The following is a 20,809-nucleotide window of genomic DNA, read 5'->3' as shown; positions in this document are numbered from 1 at the left end:
CTGGATTATGCAATGGAGTCTGCCTTTTAATAGTCAATGTTTTTGGAGTGAGTGTTTTTAATGTATTGTGATATTTTGGTGGTAAATTTGCAAATACAGTAATTACTACATAGCATTACTGCGCATGGAACTACTTTTTGTGTCAAATTTGTTGTATAACATGATGTTTTGGTGTTTAATTTGTATAATGATGACCTAATTCGATGTGTAATTGGTTTTCCTGAACCCCTTCTTATTATCCAACATATTTATTTATGCAACGTTCTGCCGGCTTGTTTATGTTGGATAAGTGAGATTCTAGTGTATATTTATAATGTGATATTATTTGTTTAGAAGTGGATTATATGAGGCGCCTTCTGTTATAACAATAATAATTATTATAGTCTTGAATGATTATCATTGTGATAAAAATAATAACTACTTATTATTAGTTGTTATTATATTGTTGAATGATTATCAATGTTATAATAATTATTAATTTGTGAATGATTATTACTATAATAATAATAATAATTTTCTATTATTACGATTTGTTAATACATTGTTGAATGATTGTCAGTGTTATAATAATAAGAACTGACTATTATTATGAATTATTATGTTCTCGAATGATTATCAGTATTATACTAATAATAAATTAGTATTATTATTGGTGATTATTACATTCTTAACTGATGATCAGTTATTATATTAATAATTATTACAGGGAAGGGAAAGGTGAGGGCGATAGGGTTTGAGAGGGGAAAAAGGGGGGCTTCTGAGGCATTGGAGGGGTTGTCATTTGTGGGTGAGAACAACAACAACAATAACAACAACAGAAAAGGGGGAAGCTCAGCCTGGGCCAACTGGGGCCTTCCCTTGACTTGTTTTGGGCGCCAACTTCCACCCTTCCTGGCCTGAGGCTCTTTCCTTTTCCCCATCAGCCGTTTAACCGGGTGAGGGGGAAAAGGAAGGGCCCTGAGGCCGGGAAGGGCGGGGGTTGGCGCCCCAAACAACTCGAGGGGAGGTCCAGGCCTGCTCGAGGGCCGTGCCCTCCTCTTCCCCCCTCACCTTGAAGAGCTTGAAGACCTCCGAGAAGAACCGAGAAGGGAGGAGGAGGAGAGAGGGTGAGGCGGGGGGGCCTCCGCGGGGCCTTCCTCGCATTGGGGGGAGGGGAGAGGGGCGGGAGGAGGGGGCCTGAACGGCAACCGGGGCCCTCCATGGGCCCTGAGGGGGGGGAGATTCAGGGGGAGAGGGCAGAGAGCGACGTGAGGCCCGCACGCCTCCCAGCGCGGCCTCCTCCATCCCGCGCCCACCAAGGAATCGGCCTCCCTGCCTTCCTTCCTTCAGCTCTGAGGCGAGGTGTGTGTGTGCGCGCGCGGGAAGGGATGGGGGGGTGCGCGCAGGCGCATATCGCCTGTTGCAGTTTTTGGCCGTTTGTGGCCCTGTGATTGTGTTTGGCATATAAATCTTACTGGAGCCGCGCGAGCGCCATAAAGGTTTGAAGCATGGTGTTTTTGCGCATGCGTACTTAGTTTTGGCATTTTTTGGTGTTGTGATAGTGTTTTATGTGTAAATTTGTTGTATCTTACTGGAGGCGGGGATGATGGATTGCGTTGCCAATTTTCGAGTTTGGGGGGGCTGTAGATTTGTTGTTTTGTCCATCGCCGTGATGCCATCACTCTTTTATATTATAGATAAAAGAGTGATGGAATCAGGGCACCGGACAAAACAACAAAACTACAGGCCCCCCAACCCCAAAATTTGACAACAAAACCCATCATCCATGGCTCTAGGTTGATACAACAAAAAGAAAAGAAAAATAAAGTCCTAATTAGAGGGAGAGCAATAATTGTTTTTATCCAATTGCTGCCAGTTAGAGGGCTAAGCTCCACCCACTTGGTCTCCTAGCACCCTACTCAGCCCAGGGGACAGGCACAGTTAGGCCTCACTTAGGCCTCTTCCACAAATTATCTGATTTTAACTGGATTCTATGGCAGTGTAGACTCAAGGCCCTTCCACACAGCTATATTACCCATTTATAATCTTATATTATCTGCTTTGAACTGCATTACCTTGAGTCCTCACTGCCAGATAATTCACTTGTGTGCATTTTATACAGCTGTGTAGAAAGGGCCTCATATAATCCAGTTCTAAGCAGATAATATAATATTATAAATATACAGTAAAGTCTCACTTATCCAACATAAACAGGCCGGCAGAATGTTGGATAAGTGAATATGTTGGATAATAAGAAGGGATTCAGAAAAAGCCTATTAAACATCAAATTACGTAATGATTATACAAATTAGGCACCAAACATCATGTTATACAACAAATTTGACAGAAAACGTAGTTCCGTACTCAGTAATGCTATGTTGTAATTACTGTAGTTACAAATTTAGCACCAAAATATCACAATGAATTTAAAACATTGACTACAAAAACATTGACTACTAAAAGGCAGACTGCGTTGGATAATCCAGAACACTGGATAAGCGAATGTTGGATAAGTGAGATTCTACTGTAATATGAAATAATTACTGTGGTAATCCAGTCCAACCCAATTCTACCATGGAGTACACAATCCAAGCACGCCCAACAGATGGCCACCCAGCCTCTCAATAATAATAATAATAATAATAATAATAATAATAAGAAGAAGAAGAAGAAGAAGAAGAAGAAGAAGAAGAAGAAGAAGAAGAAGAAGAAGAATATCATACAATCATAAGGTTAGTAGACACCCCTAAGGATCATCCAGTTCAACTTCCTTCTACCACCCAGGACAACACAAACCAAGCACTCCTAACAGATGGCCATCCAACATCTGCACAATAATAATACAAATCGAATCATAGAATCAGACAGGAAAGACCCCTAAAGGCCATCCAGTCCAACCCAACTCTGCCATTGGACGATACAATCCAAGCACTCCCAACAGATGGCCAGCCAGCCTCTCAATAATAATAAGAAGAAGAAGAAAAAGAAGAAGAAGAAGAAAAAGAAGAAGAAGAAGAAGAAGAATATCATACAATCCTAAGGTTAGCAGATAACCCTAAGGATCATCCAGTTCAACTTCCTTATATCATGCAGGTGGACACAATCCAACCACTCCTGACAGATGGCCATCCAATATCTGCACAATAATAATACACATCGAATCATAGCATCAGACAGTTAGGAGACACTCCTAAAGGCTATCCAGTCCAACCCAATTCTGCCATGCAGGACACAATCCAAGCACTCCCAACAGATGGCCACCCAGCCTCTCAACACTAATAATAATAATAACATCATACAATCCTAAGGTTTGGAGCGACCCCTAAGGATCATCCACATCAACTTCCCTCTACCATGCAGGAGGACACAATCCAAGCACTCCTGACAGATGGCCATCCAGCCTCTCAATACTAATACTAATAATAATAATAACATCATCATACAATCCTAAGGTTTGGAGTGACCCCTAAGGATCATCCAGATCAACTTCCTTCTACCATGCAGGAAGACACAATCCAAGCACTCCTGACAGATGGCCATCCAGCCTCTACATAATAATGATGATGATGATGATGATGATGATGATGATAATAATAGAAGCATAGACTTCAAGAGTTTGGAAAGACCCCTAAGGGCCATCCAGCCCAAACCTTTCTACTATGCACCAGGACACAATCCAAGCATTCACAACACATGGACAATGTATAAATACTATACAATACTACACAGGGACATAGACCCCCTCTACCCTCACCACTTTCACAGTACACAAACAACCAAATGCATACTAAACATAAAGACAACCACACAACAGACATTCAATACCACCACTACCTCAACAATTTCTCACCAACACCACCAGACAACGCCACAGCAATGTGTGGCCGGGCACAGCTAGTAGCTTTATAAACAAGCACCTTGGTATGCCTACGGATGTCCTGATCCTCCAACACTCTGCTTCATTCAGAAAAATGCTGCACTTGCAAAGCTCAGCAACAATGACAATAATAATAGTATTCACACAGATTCCTATGTAATATGTCTTTTTGTTGAGATGGGTGTATTGTTACCTTTTTAATGCCACCATTTTTCATTGAGGGGTTACGTTCTTACGTTTTCACCTTACCTTTTGAAGTTTAAGGAAATGCAGTTTCTCCTCTTCCTCCCTGTTTTTTTATCCTCACACCAAATCTGTAGGTTAGTAACTGACCCCAAACTGCCCAACATGATTCCTGCCTAAGCAGGAATTTGCCACTCTTTATCCTCACATGCCCCAGGGCCAGATTACACATTTGTATGGAAATCAAGTGGTCTGGTTTTTCTAAGACTATACCAGTACATGCTCTGTATAGGAAAATATGTGGCTGAATATTGTCCCAGGTTAAAAACAAGAAAGAAAGCACAGCACACAAAAAGTGTGCATGTAGCTAAGAATTCTAAGTGTTTTACAGAGATTACTGATAGCAGTGGATAACTATTCAAACATAAACCCTGCATTGATTTCCTATAAACATGCTTGCATACTTTTGCTATGACGTCCAGTCCATGAAATGCTGTGCCACCAGACTCTGTATATGCTAGACCTGAAAGCGTTTGCATCTGTTGAGAACATCACGTTGTTTCCTATATACTGCATGCATAACCAGTTACATAGCTTTAAAGGGGGGTTAGACAAGTTCATAGAAGATAACACTATCAATGCCGTTATGTCCCAAGTGCTAGATCTCCAAAGGCTGAGCTATTTCCCTTGGTTTTGGGCTTGGTTTGGGGTTTCCCATATGCATCCACAGGCCAGTTTCAGGTGAAAGCATACTATACAGCAGGTATGGGCAAACTTGGGCCTTCCAGGTGTTTTGGACTTCAACTCCCACCATTCCTAACAGCCTCAGGCCCCTTCCTTTTCCCCCTCAGCCGCTTAAGCGGCTGAGGGGGGAAAGGAAGGGGCCTGAGGCTGTTAGGAATGGTGGGAGTTGAAGTCCAAAACACCCGGAGGGCCCAAGTTTGCCCAAGCCTGAGTTAGATGCTCTGCAACTGTTCCTTTTTATGTAGATTGAAAATAAATAAATAAAAGTGCACTAAAAAGAAGGAAAGTCCCTCTTTTGCCTCCCTATGTAATAAATCACTATTTCCGCCACATTTCTGTCTTCTGATTATATCTATTTGGTATGAATGACGAAGCAGATTAAATGAAATGATTCAGCTCTCACTCACAGACTTTGCCAAATAATTGTCTGTGACTTGAGGATAGATACATTCCGATTCAAGTATAAGTATGTTCATGAACATAAGGAAATAGGCAAAGTCCAAACACAGAGTTTGCCAGGGTACATGCCTGTTTATTTAAAACTTTTTTTTACTTTGCACCTTCAGCTGAAAATGTCTCCTGTGGTAGATTACAAAGATTAATCAGAAGACAGTCCCCACTTGCCCTCTGGTTTATAATCCCAAAAGCAGTGACACAGAAGGAAAAGGGATTGAAACGAAGGAAGTGGTTAAAAACACATTTAGATATTAGGTCTTAATTCCCTGTTTCATCGGTCTGCGAAAGCTGTTACAATCCAGTCAAGATGTTCATCTTAAGGGAAAAATTCAATTGTTGGGAGAATATCAAAATAGTTCGACAGTTTTTCATCAGTCCATTTCAGCAAAGTAAAGCTGGAAGGTAGAGGTGATGTCCTGGTTATATTTATTTTCAATTTTTTTAGATAACCATTCCTCTTTAATGATGTATTGAGTGTGACCAAAGGGAGCCCTTAACAGTAGTAAAAATGCATGTGTGTCTCTTTTTTAAAGTTGACCTTTTAACAGAAAAAAACACAAATAAAGAAAACAACAATGCCTTTAGTAAAGGTAAAGGTTTCCCCTGACATTAAGTCCAGTCGTGACTGACTCTGGGGGTTGGTGCTCATATCCATTTCTAGGCTGAAGAGTCAGCGTTGTCCATAGACATCTCCAAGGTCATGTGGCCGGCATGACTGCATGGCACGCCTTTACATAGATTAAAAATAAAGTTACATTAACAAAGTTTATATCTGTGGTTCCTGTAGTGTGTGGACAACCAGTGGTTCTCAAAAACTAAAATATGGTCTGCAGCCTCACTGTTACTACACCGTTGCAACGACAATGACTGGTCTCACAAAACTCTCTTATAGTGCTGAGGCAACGAGGATGTTGGGAGGGGAGAGGCTGACTGCCCACGAAAGGTGCAACAACAAGCCTCCTGACTGTTGCTTCTCCTCCTCCTCCCTGAGTGGAGCCGTTCCATGTAGCGCCTGGAAGTGGGGGACCTTGGTGTCTTCATTTTTATTCCTGTTCCTGGGCTTATTTGGGGTGCTGATTCAGAAAATTGCATTGGATAGACCACATCAGCTCTAGATTATTAAATATGATTTTCTGTGGGTGAGCAGATGGTGACTACTGGATGTCATATGTTGTGTATCAGAAACTAGAGCTGACGTGGTCTATCCAATGCAATTTTCTGAATCAGCATCCCAAATAACCAAACCAAATCTAAAGTTGGCCAAAAACTGATTCATAACCCTTTTGGTACTAATGTTGGAGAGTGGTTCCTGGTCAAAGTGGCCCTTGGTCAAGTGGTCCCTAATCAAAAAAAGGTTGGGAACTGCTGGTTTATATAATAAACTACACTATTTCTCTCAACTACTGAATCTAAAATTAAAGAACATATATGCACAAAATAGTTTTAAAAGAGAAATTCCTGCTTCCATTTGTCAATTTTTTTTATAGTGTAACATTTTTGCTTCCATCTTACATCCAAAAAGATATTTACTTCAGTTTGTTTTTACACTAATGAATGAAAATCACAAGGTTTTTTTCTTCAAACTTGTACATAAAATCTTTTTTTCTCCCACAGATATATATTGATAGAAAAATTTCCATTCTAAAAATTTGTCTAGTAACTTAGTCTTAAAGTTGTTATCTATTTCTATTATGAATTTATGTGTATGTCAGCCCCACAGCTCCAAGACCATGAAACTTAGATATCTGGAAATTGGCATTTTAGGTTCTAAAGAGCAGCTAAGGGTATGCAGCTGGTTGTTATTCACCATTAAAAAGAAATACTGTCATCCCACTGTATCAATGCATTCACAGATTCAACTACCCACAGCTTGAAAATATGTTTAAAACTCCAAAAAAGCAAAACTTTAATTTTTATTTTATATCAGAGACATCATTTTACCACAACATCTCATAAAATGCGATTGTATATTTTAGTATCCACAGGGGTCCTAGGACTAAACTCCAGTGGATAGCAAGGGTCCAGGGTAATTCATATACTGTATAATGTACTGTGTATTTGCAGTCTGCAGTACCAATGACAGCCATTGAGTGGTAGGCTTTCCTATACAGTACTTGAATTTTCAGTAGACATAATTTGAAGTTAAAGGAAAATAGTCCAAACAGCAGGCTTGTAGGGCATCTCCTCCACCATCCAAAAGACAGTCTGGGTTCTACCTTACTATATTTTGGCAAGAAATACATTATATATACAGGGATAGAAGTAAAGATACAAAGTAGGCAGAAAGTTATAATTAAAAGGTACATTTTATTAAAGGGTTGAAACAATAAAGTCTTTGTGGGAAACTGCCGCCGCCAGTCCATTCCCAATCTCTCCATTGTTGTGAATTAGCAAAGGTTCAAAGCTGGAAATATTGTTGGAAATGACAGCTTTCATCAAGTCTTCTCTAGCAATCTGTTTGTCTATGATTTTGTTGCTTACTGTTTCCTGAATGTATGTTCTCTTCTGGTGTGCAGCTTCTTTCACTCTATGATTTTCTGAGAAGTTAGTTATAAAGGCGGCTGCTCCTTCTCTCTCCTTTTGACTATGTGACCTGTTGAGAGCTGTTTTGTTACAAGAGAGATGCCCTGGCCAGCTGGCACAGGGAACCACCTCAAAGATATTTGAAACCAGACTAATAAATTTTTGTATCTGTGTATACTGAACACATGAAAGATGTGAGTAAACCAAATATGTTATTTCCATCAAAGTCTACTTCATTTTTTGTTTCTTGAGGGCCTGATATGAAACAAGTTGTTTTATGGGAGAGTACTTTTTTGGGCACTAATAAAAACACTTGTAAAGCTCTGCTGGTTTTATGCACTGGCAAATTTCTGTTTTTCCTGACAGATCAGAGATTGCTGGTTATTCAGTCTAACAACGGAAACCAAAATTATATTATATTTGGTTGTATACTACAAGAGTGTTGGAAATCAACTATGTTACTTTTAACAAAGACTACTTATTTTTGGTCTCTTGAGAACATGATTTAAAAACCAATATATTTTATGGGAGAGTAGATGTTTTTGGGGCAACTGAAATAACACTTATGAAGATCTGCTAAATATTTTGTGCATTGGCATATCTTTATTCCTAATAGTTCAGAGAGACAACCAGCTATATCCATCTAACAACTGAGAAGTCTAATTTGCCTTGCATGAATCCTAGCGGATATTCACCAGTAAGGAGAAGATTCACTCAAATGAGTTTTTAACTCTTCTCAGGAAGGGTTGTTGTATGTCTTTCGGGCTGTGTGGCCATGTTCCAGAAGCATTCTCTCCTGACGTTTCGCCCACATCTATGGCAGGCATCCTCAGAGGTTGTGAGGTATGCCTGCCATAGATGTGGGCGAAACGTCAGGAGAGAATGCTTCTGGAACATGGCCACACAGCCCGAAAGACATACAACAACCCTGTGATTCTGGCCATGAAAGCCTTCGACAACACATCTTCTCAGGAAGGTTATGCTTTATAAAAGATTATGATTATTCCAAATAGTGTGAATGTCAATTAATTTCCAAAAGGATCACACTTCTAAAAGGCTATGGACATTCCTGGTTTTCCAAAAGGTTACGGTCCCTAAAAGGTCATGCTTTTCCAAAATTGTGAACTATAGTTCTTTCAGGAGGGGGGTATCATGTTCAATAACAGCAACCCTTTTAAACAAGAGGTAAAATCTATCAATGCTTCCTGATTCTGCCATATCTACCCACAGTGCAATAGGTACCTTCTGCTTCTGTGTCAGCAGTCTGGTTTTTTGTTTGTTTTAAATTGTGACATTGCAGCAAAAAAAAAAAAAATGAAAACACGCAAAGCATATTGGTTAAGGTGGCATTATAGAGGCTGTACAGATGGCAAATTCCAGGACCAATATTTCCCAAACAGCTCAATTGTGCTAATGCAGAAAGCTGCAATACTGAACACTATAAAATTGCTATGTATCAATTCCTGAGTGTGACAATACAGTGGGTGGTGTGATAAAGTCCTTGGTCTTTCCCTGCCTAATTGTTGCTCATCCAGAAGTCCTGGATCATTAGGTCTAAGTCTAGCCTGGCACTCTTTTTCTTTCTGTGCTGTAGTGTGCACCAGTGACAACCAGCAGAGGGAAGCCCAAAATCAGTATGCACTGGGCCCTTCTCTAAAAAGCTCACAGAAGCAGAGATACAGGACTGGCAGGGGAAAATGTCAGGCCCTGGGACTTTCGCTACAGGGGGCCTGGACTGAGTCCCGTGGGAAAAAACAGGTTGCCCAGAGCTCCACTACTTGGCTGGGAATCACGCCAACCCTAAGAAACAACAGCAGCAGGCACAGCCAAACCTTGTGCCAAACTGTGCCAATGTTACTTGTGCCCAGCTTGCATCTGTGCTGCTGCTGTTTCAGGCTACCTGTAGAGTCTCTCTTTCTCTCCATGAATCTAATCTAATAACCCATTTGGCTAATGGCATCTATTACCAAAGTACCTCTCCCATTGTACTGTAGTGGGATGCTATCCAAAAGTGGTGGTCCGTGGCACAGTGCCAGTCTGCAGTGAGTTTCCAGGGAAGAAGGAAACCATGGGAGTCAATGGGCACAAATAGAATATCAGTTCCTTGTACATTGGATAGACACTCTGCCAGGCTCTCACATCAGATAGTTTAAGAAGAGCTACTGCAGTGATCAGATTGTTTGATTAGGATGCCAAAGATCCCATTGTAATCCCATTGAGCATAAAACTCAATGCTACCATGGGAGAGACTCTCTTTCCTACCTCACAAGAATGTTGTGAGGATAAGATATGTGGAGAAGATCCACATTCACCATCTTGAATTCACTGAAGAAAAGTCATGATATAAATATTTTTCAGCATCATCCAGATTCCAAAATCAGTGCACAATAATTAGGTTTTGTTGGAAATAGCAACCCTCTTCAAGCCTCCATTAGTTATCTGTTATGTATATAATTCAGATTGTTTATTGTTTATTGTTTTATAATTTATTATTATAAACCAATATGTGTGTATTGGTTTGCAGTTTTCCTTAATTATTTGTTGTGGGAGGGGCTGTAGACCATGTGATCAGATCTGGGCTTGTTCAGGGCTCAGACTCCATTTTAAATCTCAGATTCTATTGGACTGTTAGACTAGACAGAGACTCTATTAGACTCTCAGAAAAGAGAGATGCTTTAGACTTTAGACTGTTGATTATGAGAATGAGAAAGATGTCCTGTGTTATCTGCACAGAGAAACTACTTCAAATCCTATTTGCAACTGGACTGTATGCTGAATACATTAAGTTTGTGAGTAAACCAACTATGTTACTTTGAAAGGAGTCTGCTTATTTTTGTCTCTTGAGAGCATGATTTAAGGGCAAATACATTTTAAGGGAGAACAGATTTTTTGGGACAACTAAAAGAACACTTCTGAAACCCTGCTATATATGTGTGTGTATTTTTGTGCACTGGCATATCTTTGTCCCTAACAGTTCAAAGACATACCTTAGGTACATCAGTTTAAGAGCTGAGAAACCTAATTGCCTTGCATGAATGCTATTTTCCCAAAAGGTTATGACAGAATTCTTCAAAAGGTTGTGACTTCTAACAAGGTTATGCCTTTCCAAAGACCATAACATTTCCAAAAGGTTATGGAGATTTCCATTTCTCAAAAGATTTGGTATTCACATGACAATGTTTTATTGGTCAGTATGTATGAAGCTGGAAGCGGGAAATTACATATTGAATTGCTTAGAATATATTGCTGTTGGATTCTGATTTTGTGGGGAACGCACAGCCAAGAATGCATGAGTGTCTGCTTCCCTCCCCCCCCCCCCCAATCCCACACAAGTATGTCCTATAACCGCCAACATTTCACAGATGAAAACTAAAATGTATGGCCAATCAACAGCAATTATGAATGAAGAAAGCACACAATGTAAGAGAAGCAATGGCAGATTGCTTTTGCCTGAACAAGATCCTGCCCCATCCTCTCTCCTTTGCTGATTTAATAGAATTGCAAACTGCTTTTATTTATTTATTTATTACATGCATTTATACCCCGCCCTTCTCCCCGAGGGGACTCAGAGCGGCTTTTGCACTTTGGACTTTGTTTGCAGCAACTGAAGTAAACTGAGGAGGTAGGGGAAAAGTTGGGTGGAAAGGGGAGAGAAATTGGGCTACTTTAGGAGAGATTAAAATGGGACAGAAGATGATTAATTAAAGGTTTAACCCTAACCCAAATTGGGGTTTAACCATGCCTTATAGACTGCCCTCTCCCTTTGGGCCCACACTACCCCACACTACCCTGGACAAAGTGGCAGGATGAATATCTATGGGATTTGCTTTTGTTAGAAAGGGATGGTGATGTGGTGGTCAAGCATAAAATGGCAATGGTTCCAGCACTCTTTATAGTTTTGGCAAAAGGTAGAATTTTGGCAGGTTGGAGCTGTCCTGAGTAATCCTCTGCCATCCTGTGTATTCAGCTTTTAAAATTTCCCAGTTTCTCTCCTTCCTTTCTACCTTTATCCTTAGCTTACTTCCATTGCTGCAAAAAAAAAAAATCAAAGTACAAAAGCAGCCTGTAGTCAATACACTCAACAGGATAGAGAGGAGTGGAAGGAGAAGAATTTTGCTTTTCTCAGTAAGCTCAAGCAAAAGCAAACTGCTATAGCCTGTCAAAGCTTGTCTTTTCTTCCTCATTAATAACTTTTGCCATCTTGACCATACTCTGATGTTGCTTAGCTATACGTAACTTGAAATATTGGATGGTATAGCCTTGACATTTGCCCAATTATGTCAACCGTTTTGATTTATCTCACCCACTTTAAGAGTCTCAGTATTCCTTACAACAGACTGCTTTGTCTCTCTGTTATCTCTTTACTGCAGTTGAGACTGGAGGATGAGAGATAGCGGCTTGCTCTACCAGCAGAATCTAAAACGAGGAAGTCCTGGCTTGTTCTTAGGGTCCAGGTACATATTACACCAAGAGATCAATGGCTGATTTTCCAGTTTAAACACCAAACAAATACCTAAATGTTGCTGTGTGAAAGAGAAACTTATGTGGTTGCAGAAATAGTGTGGGAGCCGGAGCTGTTCCATCCTTTACCTGCCCAACCTCCTAATATTATCCTGATTCAATCCATTACCTGTCCAGTCTCATAATATGGTCCTGGTATCCTTCTAAAATTACACAGAAATTAGTAGAACTCATAGCATCCAAGTTGCCTGATTTAGCAGTGACAGTCCTGGTTAATCTTTTTGACATCCCATATTTTCAGCTGCTTTTAAAATGTCCCTGATTCTCTCCCCTTTCTTCCACTCTCCCCTTTTGTTCTTGGCTTAATTCAATAGCTGAAAACTGACTTCAAAGCACAAAAGTTGATGCTGCATGGCCACGCTTGTCTCTGCTTCCATCTCCAAAATGTTGCTAACTGAAAACGACTATTTTAAAATCCTCTTGAAAGCCAGAAAATAGGAGGAAGTGTGCACATTCTGGAAAAGCATATGTCAAAGATTTGATGCTGTGGTTCACCATAGAAAATAGATCCTTGTAGGTCACACAGCTCTTTGTGCCAAGGCCTCACAGGCCGAATTTTTTTTGGGGGGGGGGGGGGGGCTTGTGATAATTAAGCCACAAATCATTTAGTAAGCTGAGGACAAAGGGACAAAGTGGGAAGAGAAATACCATAACATTTTAAAAGTTGGTGAAACACAAGGTGACAATGACTTTAACCAGGATTGTCCCAACCCAGTTGGCACAATTGGAGCCTGTGCACCTGTGAATTGCAGCGCTTCCTTGAATTTGTTTTTGTAACTTCTAAAAGCAATTTGAGTTTGGAATGTGACATATATCAGTAAATGTTATGTGAATATCCAAAATGCTTTGGAGCAGAAGTGTTTGGCATTTAGCGGTTTCCCCTCTGAATTTTGGAATACTTGTTTTTACATATACAAACAATCTGAGATATCTTGGAGATAGGATCCAAGTCTCAACATGGAGTTCATTAATGGTTCATACGCACCTTGTATACATAGCCTGAATATAATTTTATACACAATATTTTAAAATATTTTTTTGTGCATGAAATGAAGTTTGTTTAGACTGAGCCATCAGAAAAGCAAAGGTGCCCCTGTTCAACCACTTATGTGGACAGTTTTGGATTTCGGACTGTTGTGGTTTTTTGGATAAGGGATGCTCGACTTGTAAGTGTTCAGAATCTCCAACTTTCTAAATTAAGTTTTATTAAAAGTTTTTTCCCTCCAGATTTTTCAACCCAACATCACCCTAACTGAAGAGAGTGGAAAGTCATTCATAACAAAAATGTTATGTTCCCAAGCAGAAGTCATTCATAACCGGAATGCTGCACGGTACTGTTCCATTATCCCAGTGGTTCCCAACCTTTTTTTGACCAGGGACCACTTGACCAAGGACCACTTTGACCAGGGATCACTCTCCAACATTGATACCAAAAGGGTTACGAATCAGGTTTTGGTCAACTTTAGATTAGGTTTGGTTATCCAGTAGTCACCATCTGCTCGCCCACAGAAAACCATATTTAATAATCTAGAGATGATGTGTTCTATCCAATGCAATTTTCTGAATCAGCACTTCAAATAAACCCAGGAACAGGCATAAAAATAAAGACATCGAGATGCCCTAGCTTCCAGACACTACATGGAATGGCTCCACTCGGGGGGGAGGGGGGAGGAGGAGAAGCAGCAGTCAGGAGGCTTGTTGTCACATCTTTCGTGGGTAGCCAACCTCTCCCTTCCCGACATCCCTATTGCCTTGGCACTATAAGAGGCAAGAGAGCGGTGTAGTAATAGTGTAGTAACGATGAGGTTGCGGACCATATTTTAGTGTTTGAGGACCACTGGTGGTCCATGGTCCACAGGATGGAACCACTGCATTACCCGGACGGACTCCAAAAGGGGTCTTAGACAGAGAAGGACAGTCTATTTTATTAGGGGGGAGGGGGAGTTGAAGGAGGTTATTCCTTCAACTTTCCCATATCATAATTGTGGTTGATCTGATGACAGGGACATGGGTGGGGGGAATAACAGGAGAACAGGGGGAAATGGTTTTACTCCTTCAACCCACTATCCACCCCATTAAATGGACTATCTTTCTCTCTCTAGTACCCCCTTGTGGCCTCCACCTGGATAATGAAGCAGTAGCAGTTACACATTTTGTATGTTTCCAAACAGACTTTAACTTATTGGAGATCCACATTTTATATTTGTATACTTTTATATCTTTATACAGATTTTATTAGCTTATTAGCCTGGGTTGTTTGATTATATTATATTTTATATTTTTAACTATTGTTTTAACTTTTTTGTTTGTTTGTCATTGCTCATGGTATTGCATTTTTGCCATTTTTGTCTTTGGAAGCCGCCCTGAGTCTCTTCGGGGAGAGAGAATCGTAAGAAAGTATTATTATTATTATTATTATTATTACAGTAGAATCTTGCTTATCCAACCCTGACTCATCCAACGTTCTATGTTATCCAACGCAGTTCGCCTTCACAGGACTGAACTTTTTATCGATTTAACTTCTGAGAATGTGGTTACTTTAAGTTCATTTTATGCAATTCTATCTTTATCTGTAGTCAATTTTTTTAGTAGTCAATGTTTTTGTAGTCAATGTTTTCAATACATAGCAATGTTTTGGTACAAATTCATAAATACATAAATACCGTGTATTGAACCGTGCATTGAACTGCTTCTTCTGTTGATTTGTTGTAAAATGTAATGTTTTGGTGCTTAATTTGTAAAATCATAACGTAATTTGACATTTAATAGGTGTTTCCTTAGTAAAGGTAAAGGTTTCCCCTGACTTTAAGTCAAATTGTGTCTGACTGGGGGTTGGTGCTCATCTCCATTTCTAGGCCAAAGAGCTGGCATTGTCCGCAGACTCCTCCAAGGTCATGTGGCCGGCATGACTGCATGGAGCTCCTTCCCGCAGAAGCGGGTACCTATTGATCTACTCACATTTGCATGTTTTCGAACTGCTAGGTTGGCAGAAGCTGGGGCTAACAGCAAGTGCTCACTCTGCTCCCCGGATTCGAACCTGCGACCTTTCGGTCCGCAAGTTTAGCAACTCAACACTTTAACATGCTCTGCCACGGGGGGGGGGGGGGGTCCTTGATCATGTTTAGACTCTCTTATAATACATATGAGGACCTTTAGACTCCTTTCTTAGTACTTTACAATTCTGAGATCACTGTATATTTTTCCAGGGGGTACTGTGAATTTATGATGTTGTGTTGACTGTTTCATTGCCTCTGTTTTGTTTTGCACTTGTTGTATTTTGTATGTCATACCTTGAATGACTGAAAGGTCCCAGATTCAAATCCGGGGAGTGGAGTGAGCGCCCGCTGTTAGCTCCAGCTTCTGCCAACCTAGCAGTTCGAAAACATGCAAATGTGAGTAGATCAATACCATGTTTCCCCAAAAATAAGACAGTGTCTTATATTAATTTTTGCTCCCAAAGATGCTCTAGGTCTTATTTTCAGGGGATGTCTTATTTTTCCATGAAAAAGAATTCACATTTATTGTTGAACAAAAAAAAATGAACATTTATTATGTACTAACTGTGCCCGGCCACGCGTTGCTGTGGCGAAGTCTGGTGGTATGGGAAAGAAAGTATTGAGGAATTGGTGGTAGTTAAGGTCAAGTGTAAAGGTTTTCCCCAGACATTAAGTCCAGTCGTGTCTGACTCTGGGGGTTGGTGCTCATCTCCATTTCTAAGCCGAAGAGCCGGCGTTGTCCGTAGACTCCTCCAAGGTCATGTGGGATGACTACATGGAGCGGCGTTACCTTCCCGCTGGAGCAGTACCTATTGATGCACTCACATTTGCATGTTTTCGAACTTCTGGGTTGGCAGAAGCTGGGGCTAATAGTGGGGGCTCTCTCCGCTCCCCCAATTCAAACCTGTGGCCTTTCGGTCCAGAAGTTCAGCAGCTCAGCGTTTTAACATGCTGCACCATCAGGGGATATTATTTCCTAAAGGTTGTGAATATACAATATTTCTGATTGGTTTTTTTTGTTTGTTGGAGGCAAGTATGAATGCTGCAATTAGGAAAAATGATTAGGATGTAATGGCCTTGCAGCTTTAAAGCCTGGCTGTTTCCTCCCTGAGTGAATTTTTTGTTGGGAGGTGTTAGCTGGCCCTGATTGTTTCCTGTCTGGAATTCCCTTGTTTTCAGAGTGGTGTTCTTTGCGATATTTTATGTGCTTCTACTGTCTGTGGCCCTGAGAAAACAGGATTTGCCAGACTTTGATGATGGGAATACTTTGTTGGGAGGTGTTAGCTGGCCCTGATTGTTTCCTGTGTGGAATTCCCCTGTTTATTTACTGTCCTGGTTTTAGAGATTATATTGTTCTGCATTATTCTATCCCAGTAATTATTTCATATTAAAGAAGAATCTCACTTATCCAACATTCGCTTATACAATGTTCTGGATTATCCAACGCAGTCTGCCTTTTCATAATCAATGTTTTTGTAGTCAGTGTTTTAAATTCATTGTGATATTTTAGTGGTAAATTTGTAAATACAGTACAGTAGAGTCTCACTTATCCAACATAAACGGGCCGGCAGAACGTTGGATAAGCAAATATGTTGGATAATGAGGAATTAAGGATAACCCTATTAAACATCAAATTAAGTTATGATTTTACAAATTAAGCACCAAAACGTCATGTTAGACAACAAATTTGTCAGAAAAAGTAGTTCAGTACACAGTAATGCTATATAGTAATTACTGTATTTATGAATTTAGCACCAAAATATCACGATATATTGAAAGCATTGACTACAAAAATGCGTTGGATAATCCAGAACGTTGGATAAGCGAGTGTTGGATAAGTGAGACTCTACTGTAAATACTACATAGCATTACTGCGCATGGAACTACTTTTTCTGTCAAATTTGTAGTATAATATGATGTTTTGGTGCTTAATTTGTATAACGATTACCTAATTTGATGTTTAATTGGCTTTTCCTGAATCCCTTCTTATTATCCAACATATTCACTTATCCTGCCGGCCTGTTTACGTTGGATAAGTGAGACTCTACTGTATATTTCTAATCTTATATTATCTGCTCAGAACTGGATTATATGAGGCCCCTTCTTCACAGCTGTATAAAATGCACACTGAAGTGGATTATATGGTAGTGCGGAGTCAAGATAATCCAGTGCAAAGCAGATAATATAAGATTATAAATGAGTTATATAGCTGTGTGGAAGGGCCTTGAGTCTACACTGCCATATAATCCAGTGCAAATTAGATAATCTGTGGAAGAAGCCTAAGTGAGGCCTAAATCGGCCTGTCCCCTAACTGAAACCTGGCTGTCCCTTGGTTGCTAGGAGACCAAGTGGGCAGAGATTAGCCCTCTAAACTGGCAGCAATTGGATAAAAAAAATTATTGCTCTCCCTCTAATTAGGACTTTATTTTTCTTTTCTTTTTGTTGTATCAACCTTGAGGCGTGGATGATGGCTTGTGTTGTCAAATTTTGAGGTTGGGGGGCCTGTACTTTTGTTGTTTTGTGAATGGCCGTGATGCCATCACTCTTTTATATATATAGAAGATTGTACAGTAGTTGTCATCACAAACCAGCATAACCAGACAAACTAAATCCTATCAAGAATTTCTTGTTGCTACCATTATTTCCATGTACAACAATCTATGGTATGTACATTTACCGATCCTACATGCTCTGGTGTTCTGTTTGGCGGGCATGCTTCCAAACAAAACCTTTGCTAGGTCTTACTTTCGGGGGAGGCTTTATATTTAGCAATTCAGCAAAACCTCACAACCTCTGAGGATGCCTGCCATAGATGTGGGCGAAACGTCAGGAGAGAATGCTTCTGGAACATGGCCACACAGCCCGAAAGACATACAGCAGCCCTGTGATCCCGGCCATGAAAGCCTTCGACAACAAATTCAGCAAAACCTTTACTAGGTCTTATTTTCTGGGGATGTCTTATTTTAGGGGAAACAGGGTAGGTACCGCTCCGGCGGGAAGGTAACGGCGTTCCATGCAGCCATGCCGGCCACATGACCTTGGAGGTGTCTACGGACAATGTCGGCTCTTCGGCTTAGCAATGGAGATGAGCGCCAACCCCCAGTGAAAGTGGTGTTAAATAAACGGCATTCGGGTCTACAGCAGGCATGGGCCAACTTGGGCCCTGCAGGTGTTTTGAACTTCCACTCCCACCATTCCTAACAGCCCCAGGCCCCTTCCTTTTCCCCCTCGGCCGCTTAAGCGGCCCAAGTTGGCCCATGCCTGCTCTATAGTGTAGCTATAGTGCTCCTCCTGGAGTTTGGAGTTTTCTCTTTGGGGGGATTTGGAGAGAGCCTGGCCGCCTTCCCCGCATCCGAGTGCGGCGGCGCCCCGCTCTGTGTGGTCTCGCCTGGGACGCGGCTCCAGCTGGATCCTGCCTCTGGCTCGGCCTTTCCAGTCCTGCCTCCTTCCTTCCTTCCCTCCCTCCCTCTCCCGCCCCACTTGTTGATCCCCCCCCCCTCCCTGCCTTAGGACCCTCCCCTCGCGGCCCCCTTTCCCCGACCCCACCCCCTTCCTCACCCGCCCCGTCCGGGCCCCTGCCGCTCACTGCCCCGGCATCATGTCCCGCTCCGAGGAGGTCAACCGGCTCACGGAAAACGTCTACCGGGTGAGCCGGACTCTTCTTCTCTGTTTCATTCCCATCCCTGCCGTTTTCCCCTTCCTTCTCTTGATTGTTCCCCGTTCATTTTCTCGACACACCTTTGCTCTCCAAACCCTTCTGTTCCTATTTATCCCACTCTCTCCTTCCCTAGTCCTCCCCTCCCAGCCCTCAATACACTTTCCCACTACTTCTTTCTTGCATTGTTGAAGGTTTTCATAGCCTTGGGTGGATCTTTGTCTTTGCTCTCCTGGCTTGTTCTTGGCCTTGCTTCTCTTCTGATGTCTTGTGGTGGAGTCTCCATTGGCCTGTAGAGCCCAGTTTAGGTGGTTCGGCTCCCCTTGGAGGAGGTGGGCTTGGCAGATTCTCTGCCAGGGCTTTGATTGTGCTTCTTTTCTGACTTGTAGCTATCTACATAAAATAGCTACAGAGCCCCGGTGGCGAAGTGTGTTAAAGCACTGAGCTGCTGAACTTGCAGACCGAAAGGTCCCAAGTTCAAATCCTGGGAGCGGAGTGAGTGCCTGCTGTTAGCTCCAGCTTCTGCCAACCTAGCAGTTCAAAAGCATGCCAATGTGAGTAGATCAGTAGGTACCCGCTCCAGCGGGAAGGTAACGGCACTCCATGCAGTCATGCCGGCCACATGACCTTGGAAGTGTCTACGTACAACGCCGGCTCTTCGGCTTAGAAATGGAGATGAGCACCAACCCCCAGAGTCAGACATGACTGGACTTAACATCAGGGGAAACCTTTACCTATCTATCCAATCTTTGTGTGTGTAGGTTTTCTGTAAACAGTTTGGCCCAATTGTTGATTGGGTTTGCCATAGATGTAGCTGAAACGTCAGGAGAGAATGCTTCTGGAACATGGTCACACAGCAACTGAGTTATTCTTTCTTTCCATTCCTTTCTCCCTCTTCCTCCGCTCCTACAATCCTACAACACCTTTCTTTGTGTTGTCGAAGGCTTTCATGGGCTTTCACTGGATTGTTGTGAGTCTTTCGGGCTGTGTGGCCATGTTCCAGAAGCATTCTTTCCTGACATTTTCCCCATAACTATGGCAGGCATCCTCAGAGGTTGTGAAGCTTGTTGGAAACTAAGCAAGTGAATGTGTTGTCAAAGGCTTTCATGGCCGGAATCACTGGGTTCTTGTGAGTCTTCTGAGCTGTATGGCCATGTTCCAGAAGCATTCTCTCCTGACGTTTCACCCACAACTATGGCAGGAATCCTCAGAGGTTGTAAGGCTTGTTGGAAATTAAGTAAGTGAGTGTGTTGTTGAAAGCTTTCATGACTGGCATCACTGGGTTGCTGTGAGTCTTCCGGGCTGTATTGCCATGCTCTAGAAGCATTCTTGTTTTTTTTAAATTATTGTTTGTTTGTTTTTTGATTTTGTGTTGCACTGTACATGATTATTTATTGTATTGTTTAATTGTATTATGATATGTTGTTTTTATATTTTGCTATATTGTACTGTTCTGGGCATGGCCCCATGTAAGCCGCCCCGAGTCCCCGTTGGGGAGATGGTGGCGGGGTATAAATAAAGTTTTTTTTTAATTATTATTATTATTATTATTATTATTATTATTATTATTATTATTATTCTCTCCTGACGTTTCGCCCACATCTATGGCAGGCATCCTCAGAGACCCCTCAACCTCTGAGGATGCCTGCCATAGATGTGGGTGAAACGTCAGGAGTGTATGCTTCTTGAACATGGCCATACAGCCGGGAAGACTCACAACAGCTCAAAGCAACTGAGGTTTATATATCTGTGGAATGTCCAGGGTGGGAGAAAGAACTCTTGTCTGTTGGAGGCAAGTGTGAATGTTGCTATTGATCACCTTGATTACAATTAAAAAACCTTGCAGCTTCAAAGCCTGGTTGATTCCTGCCTGGA

At 41.5% G+C, this 20,809-nt stretch overlaps 1 protein-coding gene across 1 annotated transcript in view; it reads left to right on the top strand.

Moving 5' to 3' along the window:
- Positions 1-18,777: 18,777 nt before the first annotated feature.
- The window catches only part of LOC100560478 (brain-specific angiogenesis inhibitor 1-associated protein 2), a 36,884-nt gene continuing 34,852 nt past the window's right edge, over positions 18,778-20,809 (top strand). Inside the window, exon 1 of the mRNA XM_008118489.3 lies at positions 18,778-18,925. Coding sequence (XP_008116696.2) covers positions 18,878-18,925 — 48 coding nt within the window. The 5' untranslated portion in view covers positions 18,778-18,877. The remainder of the gene's footprint in view (positions 18,926-20,809) is intronic.

This window comes from Anolis carolinensis, chromosome 6 (assembly GCF_035594765.1).
Source record: "Anolis carolinensis isolate JA03-04 chromosome 6, rAnoCar3.1.pri, whole genome shotgun sequence".
Classification (NCBI taxonomy): domain Eukaryota; kingdom Metazoa; phylum Chordata; class Lepidosauria; order Squamata; family Dactyloidae; genus Anolis; species Anolis carolinensis.
Note: the sequence above shows the minus strand (reverse complement) of the source record. Positions and strands in the feature narration are given on the sequence as shown.